Here is a 25,289-nt window from a genome sequence, read left to right on the forward strand (position 1 = left end):
CATGTTGAACTGGCTCCTGACTACACTCCTGAAATGTGTAATGTACACACTAAGCAGAAGGAGCATCTTGGTTTGGAAGTCCTTACAACCCTCTCCTTCATTCCATAAATTAATTTATTGAGCACTTACTACATGCAAAGCACACTCCCAGGTATGGGGATACAATAGGGGAGCAACAGTTCAAAGTTTTCAATGTAGAGCTAAAGTCCTAGTGAAGGCACATGGATCACACACAAAGGAAGAAGTTACCAGAGTGGATGGCATCCTTTAAGATAAAATGGAGTAAACCATTAGCTGAGCACTAAGGGAGCAGTGTCACACGGGATGTCTCTGCTTTGCTCAGGTTAAATACCAGCAGCCATGTTGTTCCTGCCCTCTTATAAAGTCACAAGCACATCCTATGTGTGGTATCAAAATCAGCCTCTGAAACGTGTGTTGGTAAAAGACACTTGCACACGGTACTTTTGTTTTATTATTTATTTATTTTAATACAAAGCTTTGGCATTAGCAATTTTATGAAAAAATAAAATGTACTAAAAATAAATGCTTGTGTGGCATGATTGGTAAATGATGCACAAAAATAGGTTCTTTTTTCCTTCAAGGCAATCAGTCAGAAAGCAGTGTTTTTCCTTCTTCAAAACCATTCTACCCTATGGAATAAAAGGGAAAACAGAGATCATTAATTAGTTCAAGGGTGGTTGTCAACATTCTAAAACAAAAGAGATGTGACCCTAACTGCAGGGTGGCCTGGGACTGTCCCCTGCCCTAGAGGCTCCCTCAGACTAGCAGTTTCCGAGTGGTCGTCTGAGCAGCGCGTCATCTTAGAAGTGTTTTAATATTCCCATAATTAAAACAGGAAAAAGACAGGCTAACAGTCTAACACACAGGAGTAGCTGTTATCCAAGCTGGTTTTGAGTTGCTGATTTTACTGCTCTTTACCATTCTAGACTACCAAGGCTATAAAAGGAGCTGAAAAACAAACTTTCTGTTCCAGGAATCTCTCAGGTTTTGGGTGTACTGAGTGTTATCTTAATGTTTTGGTAACAGGTGTTAAAGAGTGCCTGCAGTCTTCTGAAAAGTTTCTTGGTTCCCTCAGGATCCTATAGTCTTCTTTGCAGCTCCTGGCCCTGTAAGACCACTTTCTGGTCCTTTGCACTTGGCTTATTCCCTACGCAGGGGCTCTCTACCTTCATGTCTGGTTCATTTCCACTGCCTAAATCATGCCAGCAGTTCTGATACTTTTCTCTGTGCTGAGGATCCATGAAACTAAACTTCTCTGGCCACAACTGTTGCCCTCAGTGTTCTGTGGAGCAATCAGGGCTAAGCAGTGTAGAGAGGAGTTGGGAGCAAAGGCACTGGCCTGCATCCCACTGTCCTCCCCAAGAATCGATTAGGGACCACTCGACCCCTCTCAGCCTCAGTATTACTCTGTGTCTAAACACACTAGAGATTGGCTAAAGGAGAATAAATATGACAAGAGGGAAGAAGACTCACTCCAAGAATACACCTCAGAAAGTAATGTTAAGTATTCTTGGTAACATAAAAAACAAAGATGGATGCTAGTCTGACCAAGAGTATTTGACTGAAAAAGTAAACATCTCCAATTCTTAACTAGTGTTTCACATACTGCTCCTGATGGCTCCCATGACAGGTGTGGCAGGCAGTGAGAGCCACTCTGTTTTAGTCATGTATGAGGGAAGGCTAGGTCACAAAGTCAGACAGATCTCACGCTGGGAGATGGTGAAAAAGAAGTCTAGAAACTATAGTGGTATATTCTTCAGGAAACTCTGCTTTTGAAATTCAAAGTCCAGCAAGAGGCAACTAGAAAGCAATCCTAATCCTTGTCACAGGGGCTCTGATTCCACCTAACAGTTATGTGACTCAAAGGGAGACCTGCCTCTCACAGCCCTAAACTGTAGCTTCTGGAGAGCTCATATGGACAACTCTGCCCGAGAGAAGTTTTCTTCATTGAGTCCAGTCCTCCGTGAGGCCCAGGGTTCTAGAACTACAGCCAACCTTGCAGTCTTTCCGCACTGGTTGTGCAGTATGAGGCTACCGTGAGCACAAAGGAGTGTGCAGTCCACAGCAGATCCTCCTTGCTCCAGCAGTTCTTGGGACAGACACCTTGAGACATCTCTACCGTCTTCTTCCTCCTTTCTAAACAAAGCATCTCCAAGATGTCTAATGACTCTATTTTCAGACCTTTTCTATCAACACTGTGCTGATCTGCCAGTGTACTAAGACAGAAGCCTAGCTAGCTGGCTGTGTGGTGCACGCCAGAAAGCAGGAGTAATGAGCAGAATTAAGAAATATTCAGTACAGAGAAAAACAGGATCATCACTGCTTTTAACTGGCTGATAAATGTCTACAACAACACCTGGAAAGCTCACCAGAACTATCAGTGAGGTGTGGGATCCATCTACCTGCTGAAGAGTCCAGAAGCCAGGACTTCTCTGTATTAGATCCCAGCACAGATCTATACGATCACACTAATCTCGGCACATGCATTTCCTGTTGCCCAGACCAGTGAAAAAATCCCGAGTATCTGAGCTACATATCTCTGCAAATCTTAAGATGTGATTTTTTTTTTTTAGAATCAGAGTCTATAGACTAAGAGATGGGCCCTAGATATATAGTCTAACTTCCCACTCTCCTACATCATCTACTTATGTGTTCCTCAAATAAAAACAAGGATGGAACTAACTTTCTCACAGAGAAGGAAGAAGGCAGGTGCTGGATTTCACAAGGCCTATCTGAATAAGTAGAACAACAAACTCCTGTGGGAATGCCGTTCAATAGTCTTGCTGCTGTAGGCACCGAGAATCACAAGGGTGAGGAAGACGCTAAAGCCAAAGTCCTTTGGCTCTGCATTTCACTTTTTTGACCATCACCCTATTTATGCCTGCAGTCTCAGATTTCCTCAGATTTGTGTGCAGTGTTAAAAGTTTTTGAGGCACAATTAGTTACAGAAGCATACTTAATAAGTACTCTTTCACTGAACAAAGGACTCCAAAATACACAATTTCTGAAGCAGTCAATAGCATTGAATCCTTGGTAAATGTTATCCATGAACAAGGTCAAGAGAGTTTGTGCCCCTGTCTTGGCTGCCCCCTGGTGGTAATCAATGTACTTAACAGCAAAAAGCAAGGGGGTCTAGACCTGCCTGGGTTCTGCATGGCTGCCCTAACATCTGCCAGGCTGGCTGCTCTTGCCTACAGGGTTTGTGAATGAGCATACTGCACTGCTGAAGCTGTCAGGAAAGAAGACTGTCCTCATGGGTGCTTTTGTGCTGGGGTTACTGTCAGTTTCTAGACAGTCACTAAAATGTCAACACATTTTCCCATCTGTTTATAGACAGTTGGACAGGTTAAATCAGAATGATGGGATGATTAAAATTAGAAAGGACCCCATTTTGGCTATAAATTTATTGGCATGTAAGGGAAAATGAGTACATAGATTAAAAAAAATCCATGAACAAGAAATTTAAAAACTGCTATTTTTTTGTTTGTTTTTTGAGACAGGGTTTCTCTGTGTAACAGCCCTGCTTGTCCTGGAACTTTCTTTGTAAACCAGGCTGGCCTCAAACTCACAGAGATCCACCTGCCTCTGCCTCCCAAGTGCTGGGATTAAAGGCATGAACCACCATGCCCAACTTGGTAAAAAGCTTTTATCTGGAATAAAATAATTTAGGAATTTCCACCAACCTTTTAGAGACACACTGGCACAGAGTAAAACTGATCTTTGTCTCCCACAACAAAATGGTCTTTTTTAAAAAAATCACGTGATTCATGCTTGCAAAAGCAACAAGACCCCCAAGTCACACAGAAGCTCACAATGGAAAGAAAAACATTCTAAAAATATAACCTAAGATACTCACCAATAATATTTTGGTGACTATCTTTTCATGTACCCTCAGGTGTGCACACACACAGGTGCAGGCACGCACACACTCACTCAATGTTCTCTCTAAATGAGATTATGGATGCTGTCCTTTAAGATGGTTTTGAAGGCAAAGAAGTAACAGTCGAATGAACAATGGCAAATCATCCATCTACAAAGGCTAATGGGAGAAGGTTGACCAAGACATGGCTGTGAAGACCCATGGCTTAGGTTCTGAGTAATGCACTTATGCATGGAACTGAAGCAGTATGACCCAGGCACTTGGGTTTCTACTTAAGCATTCTCAAAAACATCTGATGTATAGACTGAGCATCTGGGAAGATTCTGAGTGAGAGGACCATTAAATTGTCTAGTAGTTCTATAGAAGTGCCCAGGGCATCACTATTTATTTGTACTGGTTGTTACTCATGGTTGAATTTTTAAAAATATTTAATTACATTTACTTACTTTATGTGCTGGTGTGTGTGTGTGTGTGTGTGTGTGTGGTATTTACAATGGCATGTGTGCGGAGGTCAGAGGGCAACTTGCAGTAATTATTTTTTTCTTCTACAAGGTAGATTCTGTGACTGAACTCAAGTCAGGCTTAGCAGCAAGCGCCTTTACCCACTGAATCATATCACCAGCCCCCTCACTGGGGGCTCAAGAACTGGGCTTTGTTGGGCTGTGGTAGTGCACGCCTTTAATCCAAGCAGTCAGGAGGCAGAGGCAGGTGGATCTCTGTGAGTTCAAGGCCAGTCTGGTCTACAGAGTGAGTCCAGGATAGCCAGAGCTATGTAGTGAGACCCTGTCTTGAAAAAAAGACAAAAAAAGAACTGGGCTTATTATCCAGCTTGATTGGGAATAAGCAAGACAGTGGCTGCAGACCAGACAATGACTTCACTGAATGGAAGTGTTTTTGAAACCATGGACGACCACAGCGTTCCTAGGCACTGTAACTAATTTCAAGGACAAAGTTAAACTAATTTGCTTTATTAAAAGTAGATGGCCATCTTTTAAATTTTAAATTATGTTTATTTATATTTTTACGTCTGTGTGCATATGTACATGTGCCATGGTGTGTGTATGTAGGTCAGAGGACAACTTGTGGAAGTTGGGTTGATCTCAGGTCCCAGGCTTGGCAGCAAGTGTCTTCCCTGCTGCACCACACTGCTGGTCCCAGACGGCCATCTTATTCACAGAACTGTAGCAGAATCTCAGCGGAGCTAGTGTGGCTAACATTTATTGAGCACTTATTACGTATTAGGCACTGTGCTAAGTCCATAGCCCTATGATGTAGACGAGTCATTATTTGCTTATTTTGATGATTAAAATCATCTTCAGATAAATTAAAATGCCCAATGGAAAATGGGGTTGCTGAGTGAGAGTCAAATCTAGGTGTGACTGACTCTAGAATCTGAGCAACTGGTACCGTGTTCTGACGGAAAACTGTATCTAGCAGTGTCCACAGAAGTAGCTAGCTCCTGACCTAATGGACAGGCGAAGGCTATTCATATAAAGGGTGAAGAACACCAATGTATCACAATAGCCTCTCAGCATGTGCAGGGTCACGGATGACAGAAGATATTTCTTGCAAGATTTTTGTCAACAGATCAGGTTGGAGATAGTATGTCAGAGAAGTGAAAGTTTTGTGTTTCTAAGGTTAAACATTATTATTATTCCAGGAGATCGTTTACTGTTGACTACTTAAAATGCTACGTCATACTCTGATATGGAAAGCACACAATGTGCACCAGCAGCAATGTAGACTCAAATCTGGGCACTGGCCCAGGGCTGTGCCCATCTCTAAGTAGTATGAATACTCAGGTAAAAGAGAGGACTGAATAGTAAAACAAAGGAAAACTAAACCCTTCCATTATCCTATCACTGTGGGATGCTACTTCTGGGAAATCATTGCATCAAAAGGACTAAGATATCTATCCTACAGTAGCCCTTGACATACAGCAGCTGCCAGCATTCCTAGCTCTGTGCATTCCTTGTGGGAAGGTCATCTCACCATTAAGAAGCCTGACTGGTGTTCTTCCTTGTGGAGGCCAACTCTGCCTTTCTGTAACCTATCTTTTCTGTCCTTAGACAGTCTATTTTGACATCTCTACCTCCCAAAAGTTCTGAGAGCAGTAGATTTGCTTCCCGCTTCTTTCCTGTCCTTGACCATAGGCAAAGGTCTTAGCATGCTCCTGAAAGTTGACTAAAGCTCCTGGTAAAATCTATGAGCACACACAGAGTGGGGCTATTCCTGTGACATACTAAGACTGTTCTGGTGTCCTGGCATGTGCATGACGCTGTGCATCCAGCCTGTACTAAAGAGAGCCTCCAGAGTTTTGCTCTTATATGCTGGTCTTACTGAACAAAATGAATTCCCATTCTGTGTGACTAAAAATAGATGGCTCATGAAATAAATTTTTTGTTAACTATGATCCCACTGGGATCAGCATGAAGCAGGTGGGAAGCCAAGTCTCACCACCTTCATGAAAATTACATGTTTTCTTGGGGTCATCTGGCACATGCAATCCAAAAAACAATTTGTTACTTACTCATTAGCATTCAAGCTAGCTGTGGCTCTGATGATCATGTAGCAGAGCGTGAGAGCACTGAGGAGGCCAAAACTGGCAATAATAAACCATTCTTCTGTTGACAAAGGAAAGGGAGGAAATCACTCTGGGGAGAAGATTTAAGTCAAATCGATGTCAACACTTCCCTCAAATGCAACGAAGCAGACGTCAACGGAGGTGTAAGCCAAGGCTGGCTCAAAGAAGTCAAGCAGGAGGAAGTTTGCCAGAAAGCTACTAACTAGAGAAGGTTAGTGGAGTACTGAGAAAGCTGCAAGGAGAAAGGAAAGCATGGCTCAACCGTTTCTTTCAGTTTCGATCCAGAAGTACATGAGGAGTGTGACCACCAAAAGGCACAGGAAAATTATGTAGGAGAACTGTACATGGACATATCACTGTGAATTTAAATGACAGTAGAACAATCATACTTAAAATAGTTTCTCAAATTTCCTTTTTGTCATTTCTGCATGATTCTAACACTCAATCTTGGAAAAGGGTTAGGAGCATGGAGTGGGGCTCTCAAAAGTCTTCGTGTATGCTAATCGGAAAGCTGCTCCTTCAAGACACTCACGTTTGCATTTTCTCTTATCTATCAGTTTACAGTATTCATACTAAAGACACATCACAATTGTGCCAAGAAAACAGGTCCAGGGCTCCTGCTGGGAAGTAAAACTTGTCCTTCTGTCTAAAGAAAAGTAGGAGGGGCCGTGACTGACAAGGTGTGCAGAAGTCAAAATCAAAGTCATGCATACACGGGGATAGAAGGAGACTAACCTTGGGGCCTGAGAACCAATCTGACTTGCTCCAAAGTCATAACTATAATATGTTGTCAAGGATAAACTAATTGGGAAGGTTTAACAAAGTAATCCTATAAAATTCCTCTATGTCTGTAACAAGGCACAACGAATGTTCACAGGCAAAGCTGTGCCTACAGGACTGCTGCTTCATTTTAACATTTTTTAGTTAGTATACAAAATAATGCTTTCATATGACTTCATATACGTAATATAGTTATTTCTTTCAAAACTTTTAATTTTCAATTATGTGTATGTGTGTGCATATGTATATGTGAGCATATGCGCCCACGGGGGTCAGAAAGTGTGGGACCCCCTGGAGCTGGAGTTACCTCAGGTGGGTGCTAAGAACTGAACTTGGGTTCTCGAAAAGAGTATCAAGGACTCCTAGCAACCCCACTTTGGGTATTTCTTAGTCTGGGTTTCATGAATTCCAAAACTGCATAAACTGTGTGTGAGCAGGCCTCCCCCCCCCCCGCCCCCGAAAAGGCAAGGCTAAGAGAACTTGCTCTCTAGGCTCCCAGGATGCTAAGCTTGTTGTATGAGCTATATCTTCGCTGTCCTGGTTGGTTTATATGACTAAAATGCTTTGCGAACTCTTCATATAACACTGCAGACACTGCTTCTTGGATATAGACTTAAGCTATTTATTGAAGTCAAAATGGGTACTCAAGAGTCCATGTGAAATCCACTGTTCTAACCTGTGCGTGTTTTTAGTTAGAAATAATGTATACTGGTATTTTTTAAATCCAAGAGATGAATTATTGTTGATGAATTATCAACAGCAAGGAGAGTAACATAATATTAATTCTTTTCTTTTCTTTTTGGCTATAGCTGAGGCTGGTCTTGAATTTAAAATTCTTTTGCTTCTACCTCCTAAGTGCTGGGAATGCTGGGATTATAGGCATGTGCCACTGTGTCCGCTGAGCTGCCACCAAGCCCACCTTCTCATAAACCGTTGTTCACAGACTAACATTTAGAAACTTCAGTCACATCTATTTTTCTGAATCCTGAACACATATACCTATTTGTGTCTTTGCATGTGAGAAATACCATCACTGCGCCACCTTGCAGAGCCAAGAGTATTTCAGCAGCAGTCTCCCACTGCCGGGCATTAGCACAGTGCCCTGCACACAGCAGATGCTGGCTGAAGCTCCTGCACTTGCTTATGGTACTACAGGGATTTGGAAGGAAAAGCGGTACTTTGGGTCTAGATAATCACATGAATTTTCTTTACTGGCATTATGTGTAAATTCTGATAAAGGTTTTTTTTGGGGTATATTTTTATCATCAAAATATTTTGTTATCAAGATTTTGAAGACAGTTCCACATAAAAATGACAAGATGTGTGCTTAATGTAGTAGGTGCTCAATAAATGCCTGGTCAACGAAGGACTTATAAAAGCGCAATTTTAAATCACCTTTATCTCCTTTCATACTGCTAGAGCAAGTTTTGAAACTCTGGACCATAAAACCTAAATGCCAAAGTAGGAAAACCATGAAATGTTGCTAAAACAAGCATTGGAAAATGGTAAGAAATGAGTCACACTACATCAAAGAATAGTTTTACTTATAACAGAATGAAAGCTCTTGGCCTTCAGACAAATGGCAACCTCTGGATGGCTCAAAACCATGCATTTCAACAAAACAGATCACAGAAGCCTTAAGAAGCTATCCCATAAACCGCTTCCCCCATTCTGTTACTGGCTCCCAGAAGTAAGTGGAGCCTCCTCAGCTCTAGGCTTGAAGTCCTGGTAAGCAGCAGCATAATTAGAAAAGGCAGCACCAGAGTGGCGACGAGAGATGGGTGAGAGGTTGTTAGATGGAAACTGCATGTAAAGAATGAAGACGGAGAAAAGGGTTTGCTTGTTACAGGATGAATGCCTTGCCTACAACACCATACACACGCCACCAACCAACCCACTCACACTGTATACAGACAGGCACTGCCCTCACAACAGTACAATTTTGCTTATTAACAGTTCAACAATCAAGACATTTCATAACGAGCCCAGAATATTTTTTAGGTTCAAATTCTACATTAGATTTTCACCAAGTTGCTTACAGCCTGGAAGATCACGGGCAGCAATGCTCAGCAAACAGTACAGGAGCACTGCTGCCTGCCGGCCCACACTGCACTCCAGTGTCTCCCTTTAAAATGTCTATTTGCAATGCAACAATTTCAGAACATGGCTTACTGAACAGCCATTAAAACAAACCTTTAAACAACTAACCATATAATCACCAGCATGCACATTCCTTATTATGAACAAAGTTTGTAATTCTAAACAGCTATTTAAATGTATATGTTCTCGTTTCCTTTACGAAAACTGCTGGACCACATGACTTCAACTTTCTCCTTGACAGTCACCACATGCCAACACAGGCAGCAATGCCATCTGGTGCCTGGGCAAAGGGTCCCCACTTACTTGTTACTGCAATGTTGATTTCACCCGTCCGGGGAGTGAGCTCCCCATCTTGAGGAAGAGGCGATATGCCTGAAGTTCGCAGTGGCTCAAGGCCAAGGGAACTGTCACTGGCAAGGTCACCGAGGGCTGATCTTCGGTTAACTGCTTGGGTTCTGGTGAGCCTTTCCATATCAAATGCTACATTATCAGTACACGGCAGATTTGGCTGCAAAATATTTCCAGATTAAAAAAAATCAAATCATTATAAGAACAAGTATATAAAAAAAAACCCTGGATGTTTAACACCCACTCCCAGAACTTCACCAGCTTTTCACGTAATCACTTCTCATTTACCTGCCCATCTATCTTTCCTACTATCATTTAAGAAGCTTTCTTCAAAGAATCAGTTGATTTTCTCCGAAATGTACAAAGGAAAACCAAAATCAATAGCTCAAAACTGTCTACTGTAGCTTGGCAAAAAAGTGATAACCATTTGTGGTCTCAGTCACAGGCAAAGGGGGGCTAAAATGGCATTTACAAAACTGGCACATTCAGATTGAAAGTTTACTTCATTATCTTAATGTTAAATGTCACTGTTAGCATCTACCTTCAGAGACAAAGTATACAGTAAGAGCAGATCAAAGCTCAGGTCTGTAAACTGTAAGAAAATGATCTGCGTCAACGCCTGAGCCTCCAGCTACAGCTGAAGTCCACCCGTGGAGAGGTGGGTGTGAACACTCACAGCAGAGTAAGAGGCAGCTCCTCTTGTCTGTGTAAGACAGCATATGAAAACAGAGCTCAGAAAAATGGCAGACAAAAAGAACAGCCAAGACCCAGAGCTACTGCTTCTAGGGCAAAAGAATTCTGTTTTTGAGTCTCCCAAAGCTCTTAAAAAAAAAAAGGGAGGGGGTTGGAGAGATGGCTCAGAGGTTAAGAGCATTGCCTGCTCTTCCAAAGGTCCTGAGTTCAATTCCCAGCAACCACATGGGGGCTCACAACCATCTGTAATGGGGTCTGGTGCCCTCTTCTGGCCTTCAGGCATACACACAGACAGAATATTGTATACATAATAAATAAATAAATAAAAAAACCAAAACAAAATTAAAAGCGCAATATAAGAGCTGATGCTTATAGTAATGTCACATCCCACGAATGACAACTATTATTTATTCCAGAAGGCATTCTGTCATTAAAAATGGACAGAAAACAAGTTACTTTTTCCACATGCTGGCCATATGTAACAGTATCTGCTGAACTAGTTGTACATAGAGGATGACTTGGCCCCCAGAGAACAGTTAGCAATGGTGACCTTTTTCTTTCTATTAAAAGTATATCCTGAATATACACTTGTTTATTATTTTAGTTGTTTAGTATTTTAGTTCTGAGCCTTAGCCTTTAACGATGAACTATCCCTCCAACCCTATATACCTTTCTTAAGCAAGAATGTAAGAAGTCTCCACCATTCTCATTGTATGCTCTGGCACCAGTCACAGCTGACCCAGTACAGCATACTTGGCTAACACAGCTGTCAAGCTGCTCAAGGTTCTCTGGTGCTTTTTGGTTAACATCCATGTTCACTGCTTGCAAGTTACTGACACTCAAAGACGTGAAAAGCAAGCTTAAGAGGGCAGAAATGTCATCATTTCATATTTTGGCAAAATTACTATTAGATCACAGTTTTCTGCATCCTATTTCTTTCATGTGTTCTCCATCAGAAGCGCAGTTTTCAAAACAGACTAGTACAGTTATTTACATTCTCTTCTTGTGGCCCCAAGGAGTTTAGAACTTTGAAGTCACCTGGAAGAAGGGCACAAAAAAAAAAGGCCACGTGGCAAAGAAAGCAAGAGTATTCTAAAGAGATTTGGCCATGGTTTCTAGTACGCTAGCTGCATTACACTGCATGTGGATATATTACACCAAGTAGTGACAAGCAGGGAACATACCACAATTCCTAGGGCTTTCAAAATATTAAGTTTGCACATAGGACAGGTACAGTGTTCACTAAGCCAGGGATCCACACATGACTTGTGGAAAACATGCCTAGAAAACAACAGAGAATTATGTCACAAATTGCATATTGAAGAATTCCAAGGTCAAAATGGAAAGAATTAGAATTTTTTCTGCTTTAGGGGATTTCAACACCCAAGAGATAAATAGTGGAGCACATAAAAACATAGCCTACTCCTGTACCTAAGAGCACTGTGTAACGAGCGTGAGAGGGATACAGATGCCTGAACTTATTTCTGTGCTGTGGATCCACTATAGGACCTCATGCATGCTCTAAGTGATGGGGCTTGCTGAGTTGTCCAGGATGGTCCCAAGCTCACAGTAATAAAGACTAGCTGGGACTATAGGTATAAACTACTGTGCCCAACTTGTCTTTTCATGCCAATGAATTCTAAAAGACTTGAAAAAATCTAGAAAAATGTATTAAGAATAAAGATAACCAGATTTTATAAACAAGCTATATTTTAGAAGGATAGCTCATGTAGAAAAATGGAATTCTGGTGGGCAGTGGTAGTGGACACCTTTAATCTCAGCACTCGGGAGACAGAGGCAGGAGGATCTCTGTGAGTTCGAGGCCAGCCTGGTTTACAAGAGCTAGTTCTGGAAAAGCTTCAAAGCTATAGAGTAAAGCCTGTCTCAAAATCCCCCATCCCTGCCCAAACAAAACAAAACAAAACCCAAAATGGAATTTCACACAGATGTTAAGTTGCAGTTAAATTAAGAGTTCTCTGGATAAATGTTATTTTATGAAATTCAACCTAGGCTGAATATTGGTAAAAGTCACAGGGCAGTTAGAACTCTTTTAAGGTGGTTAATGTTATCTAAGAATGAGATCAGCAGTTGGTGATTCTTGGCTGAAATGTTAAATGTTAAATGATAGGGGACAATGACATCCTCTCCTACTCGTGAGAACATAAAGTCACATCCTCCTGATGGGGTCAGCCACTCAGAGAGGGTCTGTATTCTTGGAAAAGGAACATGTTCCCATGGGAAGTCCGGAAAAGACTTTGAAGGACAGGCAAAGGTCATGCCCAAGTTCTGGTATCCTTGTACAGGAACCTGAAGAAGCTGCAACCCAGCATGGGAGCCTGCAGTGCTAGGCTGACACAAAGGCAGCAACAGATTCTCAGGCAGGTTTTGAAGAAATGATACAATTTCAGTTTGGGATAAAAGGTAATTTGAGAGATACCAAATTGGGTCATCATATACCTTAATTGTTTTAACTTAAAACCTTGTTAATTTATAATTTAATATTCTGGCTACTATTTGAAAATAAAAATTTTAAAAAGATGGTCTAGAAAACTTTTTACTGGGATGATAATTTCAATATGCTATCCCACAGTTTCCATTTGATGGCCTTACAGCCTACTTCTTTGGAGACCAGAATCAAGATCTTGAAGTCTTGCTTTCTCAGTCTAGTCTGAGATTTTCAGACAAGGCATTCTCACTCCTGAGAACCTTCTGTAGGGGTTTTATAGGCTGGAAAGCTGTCAGTCCATACGGAGACTTACAGTTATAGAATACAAGGTGTTATGACTTCCTACTACTACTTATATGGACTAAGAGTGCTCCAGAGAAAAGACAAGGTGCTTCTGAGGACTCAGCCCTTACTGAGGGTCATGTGCAGCTACTGCTCAGCAGCACTCAACGGTACAAAGGTTATTGTGCAGTGGAACACAGAACAGAACAAGGCTGCTGCTGCTGTTTCTTTTTTAAAACTTTATTATTTGTGGGTATGCAAGACATGCTCACAATGTGGGAGTCAAGAGGAAAACCTGAAAGAGTCAGTTCTCTCCTACAACGATGTGAGTTCCAGGGGTCAAACTCAGGTCATCAGACCTCTATACATGAGGTTATCTCTCCACCCCTGAATAATATTTCTTCATCTCTGCGGGGCATGCAGAGGTCCCTTTAGATCTCATCTAAACTGTAGAATCTAAACTACAATTACCTAATCTGTATACACCTGGGAGCAACTGATAGACATCTGGGGGCTTAGCTAGTGTCAGGACAGAGTGGGACAGTCGAGAAGGTGTTCTAGTCTTAGGATGGACAATGGGATTTGGCTGTCAAGAGTAGAAGAGATCATGTGATCTCTGAAAGAGTTGCTTTGGTTCAGGAGTGAGATATATGAAGGGGGGTGTGGTAGCTCAATATTAACCAGAAGATGGTACCCTGGTATAAGCAAGCAGCAGCTGTCTGCACATAAAGATTTGGCTCTGGGGCTGGAGAGATGGCTCAATGGTTAAGAACATTGCCTGCTCTTCCAAAGGTCCTGAGTTCAATTCCCAGCAACCACATGATGGTTCACAACCATCTGTAATGGGGTCTAGTGCCCTCTTCTGGCCTGCAGGCATACATGCACATAGAATACTGTATATATAATAAATAAATACATTTTTTAAAAAAGATTTATTTATTATGTACACAGTGTTCAGCCTCCATGACTGCAGGCCAGAAGAGGGCACCAGATCTCATTACAGATGGTTGTGAGCCACCATGTGGTTGCTGGGAATTGAACTCAGGACCTCCGGTAGAGCAGTCAGTGCTCTTAACCTCTGCGCCATCTCTCCAGCCCAATATATATATATATATATATAATTTTAAAAAGATTTGGCTCTGGCCTGTCCAGGGCAGTGTTTTTGCTTTTCCTATTACTGGTTACTCAGGAAAAAACAAAATGGCGTACCTCCCTTACTTAATTTCTCCCAAGTGATGGGATGATAGGGCCACACGGCTGTAACCATTTTCACATGTTGTGAGGTTTACACACACACAGTTTAAGGGTTTACAACTTGTCTGTTCTGTTGACCTTAAATGAGCCATACGTGGATTTTTTTTTAATGTTGGGATTCGTAAGTACTTATTTTCTTATAGTTTTGTTGACCTAAAAGAAAAACTGTTCTATCCCATTAGTCAATTACTGTGTTCCCCTTTGTGTGGTTATAGAAGATAATAAAGACTATCTGGAATACTATCTGTAGACAAATAAGAATCTCTCTTCCTTAGTTAACTCAAAACCTAAAAGAAGTATTTCTTCTCTCTAAAAACAAAAGTTTCTAGCTATCACTTGCACCCCAGACCACTATTCCAACTCCCCTCCCATGACCCAGAGCCAACCCTTTCCAGCTTCTGTGCAACTAACTCCAGACCTTCTGTCTCTTAACTCCCACAGCTCTTCTGGATAAAACTAAGCCCTTGTTCTCTGCATTCATCAGCCTTGAGCAATCCTGCACTCTCCTACTGGTCACCTTTGGGAACAAATGCTTAGGCTTGTAGCTGTCCCTTCTTCACTATTTTCTTCCTCACTTGACCACTTCCTCAGCCTCCTGCTCACCATACCCATCATGTCCTTCATCTTGTTTCTGGGCAAAGCTTTGCTAGTAAGTGTCTGGATCCTTGGTCCACTACTCTTCTTGCCTTTCAGCTGTCTGCCCTGAAAGACCATGGGTGGGAGACTGGGGAAGACAGGCTTGATCACCTCGTGAGGCTGACTGAAGCACATGAAAACTGTACCTGGAATACTTTGAGAAGCACTAAGGTTTTGCTAAATAGGCAAAGTGACCTTAATGTTCCATACAACATCCTAGTAAATGGCAAGAATACTTTTGAAACAAGCTTTGGCACTAGGGTATCCATCACTAGTCAGAGGGTGCATCACAGGGGCCAGACCTTGAAAAGCAGTTCTTCCTTACTATCTTGAGTGACTCTTGAAAGGGGCTAATGGTGGACTAGGATATGCAGAGAGCTGTAGACCAACACAGCAGAGCTTCCACACGACCATTACTTCTGTAAGAAATGCTGTGAGGTACACAATGGGGAACACACAGACTATGGAAGAAACAAAGCCTGCAGCACTGAAATACAGTGCCTCCTTGCTCCTACTCCCCAGGGGCCAGAAACAGAGAGGTCAGAAAGCAGTGGGGCTGGGGGAAGGGGAGGCATCTACACTGGAGGTGAGTTGTTTTCACAACTCTGAAGCCTCTGGGTGTCCTGTTAAGGACCTGGCAAACATGAAAGGATCATCCAGGATTATTAAAGGTCAGACACAAGAACTCCTTCCCCAGCCAGGCCTGGCAGATGCTGTTTAAGCCGATCTCCCTCTGAGGTGGGGGTGACTGCAGCACCTAGCCAGCCAGTCGCCAGCTTCCTGACCTGTTTTAGCACCGGCTGGCATCTTCATGCTGTGGCATTCTCCTTAGTATTTCTACCTACTAACATCTTGTGGCTAACTTTTAAATAAGATGGCTGTTTCTCAGTTTTGGAGCCATGAGGGCTAATATCCAAAAGGCGATCAACTGTAATCAACTGACACAAGCAGGAGGTCCCCAAAGCAATGCCAACTGCCATCTGTCCACAATAAATTTGTGCAATAGAGGACAAAAAAGGAAAGGTCATGTGACAAAGCAGTTCACAAGAGGTCTGATATTTATAGAGAAAGGTTTGGTTCAGAACAGTCTTGTTAAAAATGAAAGACAGACAGACATAGACATTTGGCTGTCTTCTGACTGAGAAGAGACAGCAAATAAAGATTCTACCTAAAGCTGCAGGGTAATGTAAGGGTCAGATTTAAAACAAATAGGAATCTCAAAGGCTTGATTATGACTGAATGCTGATGAGCAAAGATAGACAGAACAAAAAGCCAAGGGGACAGACAGTCAATAGATCAAGGTCCCCTTTCGCTGGCAGGCAAAGACCCAAGTAGGAGTAGCAGCACCAGACCAGAGCTGAGCTGCCTCTTCCATGCTTGGAGGTGCCAAGGAGGGTGTAGAGGTAGACATGCTGGAGGCCTGGTGATATAAAGCTCAGGGCAATCCAACAACTATTCTCTCTATGAAGCTGATAGTAAAGTTCACTTGGCTGAGAGTGAACAATGGGTAAGGGAAGTGTTTAAGGAGACACTGCTGTGATAAACAGGAAGGGCCAGCCAGGATAGCAAAAAGACTCTGGTTAACACTTGGCATCCAGCCAGGGGTGGAACTCTGTCTGTGCAGTCTGTCCAAAGACCAGGTGGAAGACAGTGAGGGACAAAAGTGCTAAGCCATATGAGATGGAGAAATCCAGGGAAGGCTCAGGGTCAAAGAACATACAGATAAAAGAAGGGGTATTCCAGGTGGAAAGACACCAAACAGGGAAAATTACCACAGGTACTAGAGAGTCATTGGCTAGAAGTAAGCTTGGAGAAGATTTGGGATCAAAACTTCCTGGGTCAACCTCTTCTAGGTCAGTGGTTCTCATCTGGAGACATTCTGGGTTGTCAAAACTGTATGGTACGGCACTTCTGGGGAGTAGTGGCAGAGGCTAAGGATATGCTGAATGTCCTGTGTTGTACAGGGCAGCTTCCCTCACCTTCTCCTTCAAACAAAGACTCATCTGATTGAAATGTCAGCAGTGCCAAAGCCGAGAAACCCTGTATAGGTCGAAGGTTGTCACAAAAGATTGCTCAATGGTAAAAGTTAATTTTTACTGCATCTGAGGATGGTAGTGTTGTTAAGGTGAGGGGACAATATGTTCTGAGTAGGCTGAACACTGTAATTTAGAGAAGGCTTCAATTTACAGAGACTTAAGGAAGCAGCTGGTTTCAAAACAACATGGAGAGCGGACAGTCAGTGCAGTACATCTGCATAAAGTGTGGGCAAGACCTTGAGGGAGAGAGCAAAGAAATCCCTCAAGTCTGACAATGTTTGAGCTCTTTAAAAGCAGCTCACAAACACAAAGGCTAAGCAGCAACTGTCTTTTTTAGCTGTAGAAAGTTAAGGTTCCACAAGGCTGTGGACCTCAGTGGAGAGTGTGACCCTCTGTTATCAGAAATCACTCAGGAACTTACTAAAGGTGAATGGTGGCCGGGCGGTGGTGGCGCACGCCTGTAATCCCAGCACTCGGGAGGTAGAGGCAGGCGGATCTCTGTGAGTTCGAGACCAGCCTGGTCTACAGAGCTAGATCCAGGACAGGCTCCAAAACCACAGAGAAACCTTGTCTCGAAAAAACCAAAAAAAAAAAAAAAAAAAAAAAAAAAAAGGTGAATGGTGGTGTTCCACTTAAGGTCTTTATAAAATTGCTCGTTGATCTGACAGGGAGTTGGGTTGAGAAAGGTCTGCGTTAAACTGGCGAGGGGAGAGGGGAAAGATAGATAGATAGATAGATAGATAGATAGATAGAGCGAGAGCGCACTCAGAATGAACCTGGAAAAGTCAAGGCAAGGCTTTAGGGATGGCAGGAATGAGAGCAAGTAGCCCAGAGTCCTCTATTTTAGGATCAGACTCCCTTGAGGAAGACACTTTAATTTTAATAATAACAGTGAATGATTTTTTTTCCCTTTCTGCTTTAGGTACCAGCTGGGTCCAGCGGTTCTTGAGCAGGGAATAGGAAGAAAAGAAATTTAATGTTCAGCTTCTTCCTGGTCAAAGCAGGCACTTGCTGGCTCTGCTTTCTTTCCCTACTTGCTTCATAAACGTGCTTCTTTCAGCCTCATACACTTCGATTTTAAATAACTGAATGAAGAAAAATGGCCAGTACATAATTTTCTGCAGGGCTGCTTACACTGAGTTTGGGTAAGATCTTTCTTTATGTAACCTAGAATTGGAATGCCTACTCCAGAATCTTGAACTTCTATTTCTGATTACAGCATTCTTCTGGAGATCCAAAATTAAAAATCAAAAAACAAAAACAAAAAAAGTAATTTATTTTGTGTACATTTTCTAGGCACAAAATGTTACTTTCTGAATAAGTAAAATAGGACAGGTAGCTTCATGGAGGCACAGCAGCCTACAAATATTTTATTCAGTTACAAGTTTACAAGCCAGGGTCATGTGAGTACCTTTTCATGAGATGAGAGAAGAAAGTAGAAATCTTTGGTTTTAGGTTCTTAGTAGGTGATTTTGCATTTTATACACAAATCAGGATATCTTGGTGCTTCATGTTCCCTAGTTTGGCACAGAACATGGTAGAAATCAACATGCTTATAAAGGAAACTTGTATGGCCCAGTCTGGTGGTGCAGGTCTGTAAACTCAGTTACATGGGAAATTGAAACATGAGTTTGGCAAGTTCAAGGCAAGTCTGGGCTACAGAATGATTTCATAGTCTGGGCAACTTAATGAGATCCTGTCTCAAAGTAAAAAGAATGCTGGAGCTATTCCTCAGAAGAGAGGAAAGGATAGAGAGGGAGGGAGGGAGGGCGCTAGCTAGAAATCCTAAATAAGGAATGATGATTACTGAAGTCAGGCTCTGCCACAATGAACTGTGTAAACCTGGAATCTGCCGCTGGCCTTACTATCTATCCTTCACTGGACAACGGTGCTATGGTTTGGGTGTAGTCCGAGTGTCCCTCCCATAGTCCATGGTGGTGAAAACTTTGGTTATCAGTTGGTAGGTGGCAGAACTTCTGGAGAATGGGACCTAGTGGAGGTCCTAAGGTGGCGTATTTCCTACGGGACTCTTTTGGTGGTTCTCATGAGGTTATTACAAAAGCATCAGATGTGGCTAGCCTGTCCTCTTCCTTCTGCATGGACTCACTCTATGTATGCTACCATCATGCTCACCAGAGGCTGACCCGCCAGGGCCCACTGGATGCTGCACAGAGAACTTCTAAGACTCTGCAGATACTTTGCCACGGAATGACAAACTAGCCAGCACAATAGGAGAGCAACGCCCTCTTTGGATTGCTGGCAGGATGAGAGAAGACAGTACATGTAATCTGCACAGAGTAGTGTATGGTCGCAGAGCAATTACAAAGCAAACAGCAGTCCTCCCATCCTGCGTAATTCAGGGCTTTAGCATAGTAGAACCTAGAGCCAGGGGGACGAGGTGGAGGGCTTGTGGAAGGGCTTTATAATGAACTCTAATTTGAGACAGAAAGTTGTTGTGTGTTTTCTTTTTTTGTCTGTACTAGGGATCAAACCTATAACCTGGTAAATGTTAGTCAAGTGTTTACCACTGAGCTACAGCCTAGCCCAGAGGGTCACTGAATACAATTTCTTAGGTTATGATGTACCTAGATGTTGTCACGTGTTTTTTAAAAGATTTTGTTATTTATTATGTGTGTGTGTGTGTGTGTGTGTATATATATATATATATATATATATATATATATATATATATATACACTGTTCTACCTGCGTGTGTGCCTGCAGGCCAGAAGAGGGCACCAGATCTCATTATAGATGATTGTGAGTCACCATGTGGTTGCTGGGAATTGAACTCAGGACCTCTGGAAGAACAAACAAGGCTGTGCTCTTCACCTACACGGTTTCTCTATATATCCCTGACTGTCCTGAAACTCATTTTGTAGACTAGGCTGGCCTTGAGCAGAGATCCACCTGCCTATATCTTCCAAGTGCTGGGATCAAGGCATATGCCACCTTGTCACGTGTTTCTGATATATATATATATATATGCAAAAACTTCTTGGAAGGGACACTGGTCAGAGTTGACCATGCTCTCTCATTATCAGCATTTGGGCCTTAGCCTGTCAGGAGAACTATTGGTCAGGTGGCTTTCAGGACCAAGTAGATACCCACTCTGGGAGGGAGACAAACAAGATATTAATATCATTCCTTTCAAATACAGAAATCTGACATACTTGCAGGGGAGAACCCGAACAACATCATTCTGCTTATAGCTCTCTATGCAGACTGCACAGTGATCGAAGTCTGGGTCTGTTTCCTGAAACAAAAAGCACAGGAGCTGAGTGTGTGCACACAAGTGCTACAACTCAGCTAAGAACAATCCTATAGTAAACAGATGGCTACAAAGGGAAAGGAATTAAAAATAGTAACTTTTCATTTGTTTAAGTAGGCTGACCCAAATTACATATGAGCCAATCATACAATCCATACTAATTTCTATTTATGATATCTTAGGATAAGTCAGAGCCCTGTTTTTTTCCACAATTCACAGTAGATCACCTTGGATTATCAAGTGTCTACCCCAATTCCTCTACTACTACCTAGTCTCAATAGGTTTCACTGTTATAATCTAAAACATTGAGATCCTCATTAAGAGGTTCATGCAGCCAATCAATTCCTAGAACACAGCTACAAATGATGGGCAGCACTCAGTAGACTCCTTTGTTACAGTCCTAACTCAAGTATGGGAATTGCACTCTGGTCACAGACTTGGGGCAGTTACTGGTTTAACTCAATATTGAGTATTTATCAAGAATCAGAAAAGACAAACCAGTTGTTTGGTCACCAAGTTAATTGACTCCCTTCATCCTCTGGGCTGAGGAGCTTTCTTAAAGCAAGGCATGCAAATAGCCTAAGTCATTGCCACATGGTTGGCAGGTGCAGGATGTACAAAAAGTGTGCAGGGTATACAAAAAGTGTATATTCATAAGTATACTAAAGAATATTTAGTACTGGGGAGGGGTAGAGGATGACAACTAAGTTGTATCAAATCCAGGGGTTTTCTAGTTAATAGCAGTTGGCCAAGCCAAGGAAGCATTTCTGCAAGTGCCCTTTCCTTCCTTGGTGTACAGCAACCCCAGTGAGAATGTCCCTTCCTCTGCAGCTGTGCTGAGGACAACCGGTTCCAGTATTCACAGGCATACAAATAAAATCAGTGAAAGAAAGAATGCAGGAAAACACAGAAAACAGAGAATCACACAAAATCCTTTTTCCAGAGTTCTCTGCTAAAAAATACTAGCACTGGGCATAAGGTGTCAGATAGGTTTTTTTCTTTTTTTTTTTTTTTTGTTTTTTGTTTTTTTGCCTTTTGAGATCTCTCTGTCTTTCTCTCTCAAATTCTTGTTAAGTTTGGATATACTGAATGTAGAAACTAACACTAAAATGCTATGTGCACCTGAGCTCTGACTAGGGAGCTTTGATGAAAGGTTTCAGCTCTGCAATTTGTTGCCAACTCCTTGACTTGGTCCGCTTTAGGTCCAACACTGATAAACTGCTCTTTCTACAAGTGTCAGCCTGTTATAAGGCCCTTGTTAACTGAAATTCCCTAGAAATGATGGTCTTCAGGCAGGTCTTAACTGAGAAGAAACAACACCCAAAGCAGATGCAGCAGTCCTAAGAAACGGAAGAAAATGTACTTCTCTTGGCTATTTTATGTGCAAACTGTCTCCTTAGAACTCCTGGCAGATGTGTGCTCGGCTGTAACCGCTGAAAACTGCAGAGGAACAGTGTGAACAGTGAGTAGTCACTGATGCTGCTAAGGGCAAGAGCACCTGGAGTTCAGAAAAGTCAAAGGACTAGCTGAAGGCTTTCCAGACAGGCAAAGCACAAGCGAGATTTCAAAGATGAAATTAATTTCATTACTGTACCTTATCACCCTTTTTCACCGTTCTAGTTGTCAATTTACTGATGGCTTTCTTGGCTGCGTCTCCAAGACGACGCTAAGAAAACAAAAAAGAAGACATTAAAAGGAAGATCTCTGAATAATGGTCCTCATTTTAGTATGTGATACTGAAGTGACTACACGATCTTTATTCTGAATAATTAAAGATATAATGTCTCTATTATCCTAGACCATTTATATCATATTATGTAAGTGGACTCTGGAAAAGCAACACAAATTAAAAAAAAACTGGCAGCAATACCATAGATTCTTCATTTTAGTTGAATAGAAGTGTATTTGGTGAGAAATTATGTTTTACAGCCACTTCTGTTTCTGTGCACTGTGTGATGATGTCAGGCTCTCGGTGCTGCTACACCTTTCAGTCCTCCCACTCTTGCCCCAAGAGCTTTCCCAGTGTGCTCTACCCATAAGCACTGTTAGGGATATGAACTGTCTTAGCAAATAAACCTCAAAGGCCCCACTACGTTCTCATACAGCACCGAGAACAGACATAGCAACAAGTCTACTTACTCCTGGTTCAGCTCACACTATTCTCTGTCATCTTAGGAAAGGGTGTTTCCTCGTTTAGGTTTAACTCAGATAATTTCTAAAATTGTACTTATCCAACACTGCCAGTCACAAAGAGCAGTGCTAGATACCAACAACCCAAAGATGACATGAAATGAAACCTAGGAAATAACTGAAGAATACATTTCATATGGTGATAGGAGATGGGTTAGGAATAGGGAAGAAAGCCAGGGAAGGCTTCGAGGAAGTTACATCAGAATTAACACTTTGGAAATTAAGCAAGGATGACCTAGTAAGGGACAGGATGGGATTCTGAACAAAAGAATCAGAATGCTTTGTGAGTCTGAGTTCACACTGGGATAACAGAGGCAAACTGAGATTGTCTAAACTCTAAGCACAATTAGATTTTAAATTGAGCAGGGGCAGAAAAAAAGCTGAAGGAATGGAGAGGGGAAAAAAAACAAGGGAGACCTCACACTGTGTTGTAAGGATTAAAAAGAAAACAAGAACAGGAGCGCATGAGAGGAAAATTAAAAACAAAATAAAATAACTTATTGAACATCTTTGTATTTACTATCAATATTTTGCTTGTAATTTCACCTAACAATCTCTCTGTATTGTAAGGATATCAACTTGTCACTTTATCCAGTCTTCATTTTCCATCTCTGACGGGGCTTTTGTTAGATGGTACTAGTCTACTTAATAAATGCTCTTAATTGCTGAACCATCATTGCTGATGCCCCAGAAAGCCTTTTGGTTTCTGGGCTTGTATGAATCAGGACATAAAGTCTAAATGTTATTTAGTTGCTATGTTTCTCAAGTCTCTTTTAGCCTGAGCCCTATCATACCTGAAAACAAGCAAGCAAGCAAACAAACAAAAAACCCCATCCTTATAGAGATATAATGGGCTTAAACTGCATCCATTTGAGGGACAAGTGATACTCGTCTAAAAACACATTGAAACCCTGTGGCTAGCACTCATGCACTGCTTCAGAGACATCGCTCTAATTTTGATGGACTGTTTTGTGTTTCATTCAGTTCAAATGGTCTACATTTTCTCTTTTGATTTGCTAAGGTCATGGGTTAATTTTCACATATTTGGGTGCTCTTTAGATTTTTCTGCTATTGATTTATTTAATTTCATGTGGTCAGTGGCCACATTATATTTTGTGTAAACTTGACTTCGTTGTTCTATGGCCTAGAATGTACTTCAATAGAATATATATTCTGATTTTGTTGGATGGAGTTCTCTACAAATGTTAATCAGACTAAATCAGCTGGCTGTAAGTCCTACACTAGCTGCTCTATGGCTGTCTGTCCTTCAGTGACTGAGAAGGCAGGACAGCAGGTCTCACCTCCCATTTGTAAAGCTTTGTTACTAAGCACTTCAGGCTGTGATGTCTTCTTGTTTAAGTGACTGCTTTATTAAGAAATAACTTCAATTCCCAGTGATAGCTGTGCTCTGAAATTTACTCCGGCATTAATGTAACCATTAAAAGTTTATTTTAATTTGTGTTACTAAGGTATGGCTTGTTCTAGTCTTTTTACCTATCTACAATTTAAAACTTATTTATACAAGCTCCATGCTCCTAAAATACCTCCTTAGTTCCATGTATTTATATAATACAAATATATATATATATAAAATCTTCTATTATATATTACATACAACCACACACACACACACACACACACACACCTCTATATATTTGTTTTTTTTGTGGGGGGGCAGGGTTTCTCTGTGTAACTGCCTTAACTCTGTCCTGGAACTCAGTCTGTAGACCAGGTTGTCCTCGAACTCATAGAGATCTGCCTGCCTCAGCCTTCCAAGTGCTGGAATTAAAGGCATGTGCCACCACTACACAGTTGAGCATTTTTATATTTAAAGTGGTTGTTGTGGAGGCAGCACATAGATGGGTCTTGCACACAGAGTTTTTTCAAAACTCATTATCTTAATCTCTGCTTTCGACTGGTATGTTTACACCAAATATTTCAGATCTCAGGATTACTGGATCCTTTTACCTGTAAATCTTTTCACCTGGATCTTGCTTCCTACTCCATGTGTCCCATTCATCTCCTCTGTCTGGTACAATTATAACTCCTAAAAACTTTTTTTATTAATTAATTTGTGTATGTATGTATGTGCTTGTGTAAGGAAAGAGAACAATGTGCAAGAGTCAGATCTATCTTTTGATTATGTAGGTTCTGGGACTGAACTCAGGTCACCAGGCTTGTATAGCAAGTTCCTTTTTGAGCTGAGCCATTTTGATAAACTCAGTTATGTAAATCTTTTTTTAATTATTTTAGTTGCTGCTTTAGGGTTAATGAATATATCTTTAACCACAGTTACATCACTGTATAAAAGTATATATAGTTCTCTGTCTCCCCCGCAATGATTCTATCTCCCAGTCTCCCAAGGTCTCACTCTATATTCTAGGTTGGCTAGTCTAAAATCAACCTGGCCTCAATTTCATGCAATCACTCAGCCTCAGCCTCTGGTTCCTGAAATCCTGATGTTATCCACCATGCTGTCAGTACACCACTATGTCTTCCTCTTATCTTCTGTGCTATTATTGCCACCCCTTCTGCTTATACAAATTTTATAAACCAGGCAGTAGTGCTGTACACCTTTAATCCCAGCACCTGGGAGGCAGAGGCAGGTGGATCTCTGTGATTCCAGGCCAGCCTGGTCTACAGAGAGAGAGGTCCAGGACAGCCAGGAGCACAAAGAGAAACCCTGTCTCAAAAAAAGAAAAGGACTAAAGTTCTCCCACTTTCTGGCTTGTTTGTTTGTTGTTTTTTGGGTTTTTGTTTTGTTTTTT

At 41.7% G+C, this 25,289-nt stretch overlaps 1 protein-coding gene across 3 annotated transcripts in view; it reads right to left on the minus strand.

Moving 5' to 3' along the window:
• Rnf130 (ring finger protein 130) overlaps positions 1–25,289 on the minus strand; it is a 106,560-nt gene that overhangs the window by 16,216 nt on the left and 65,055 nt on the right. The window contains exons 4-9 of one of the 3 annotated variants that reach the window (XM_041664030.1): positions 21,926–21,997; positions 20,234–20,316; positions 11,591–11,687; positions 9,669–9,873; positions 6,432–6,525; positions 469–650 (exon numbers count right to left, since the gene is read on the minus strand). In XM_041664030.1, coding sequence (XP_041519964.1) covers positions 635–650; positions 6,432–6,525; positions 9,669–9,873; positions 11,591–11,687; positions 20,234–20,316; positions 21,926–21,997 — 567 coding nt within the window. In that variant the 3' untranslated portion in view covers positions 469–634. Of the gene's footprint in view, positions 1–468; positions 651–6,431; positions 6,526–9,668; positions 9,874–11,590; positions 11,688–20,233; positions 20,317–21,925; positions 21,998–25,289 lie in introns of those variants that run through there. The other 2 variants (XM_041664032.1, XM_041664031.1) reach the window with 2 other exon arrangements.

The sequence above is a fragment of the Microtus oregoni genome, unplaced genomic scaffold (genome assembly GCF_018167655.1).
Source record: "Microtus oregoni isolate MIOR12 unplaced genomic scaffold, Mior012 000015F_ref0000493, whole genome shotgun sequence".
NCBI classification, from domain to species: domain Eukaryota; kingdom Metazoa; phylum Chordata; class Mammalia; order Rodentia; family Cricetidae; genus Microtus; species Microtus oregoni.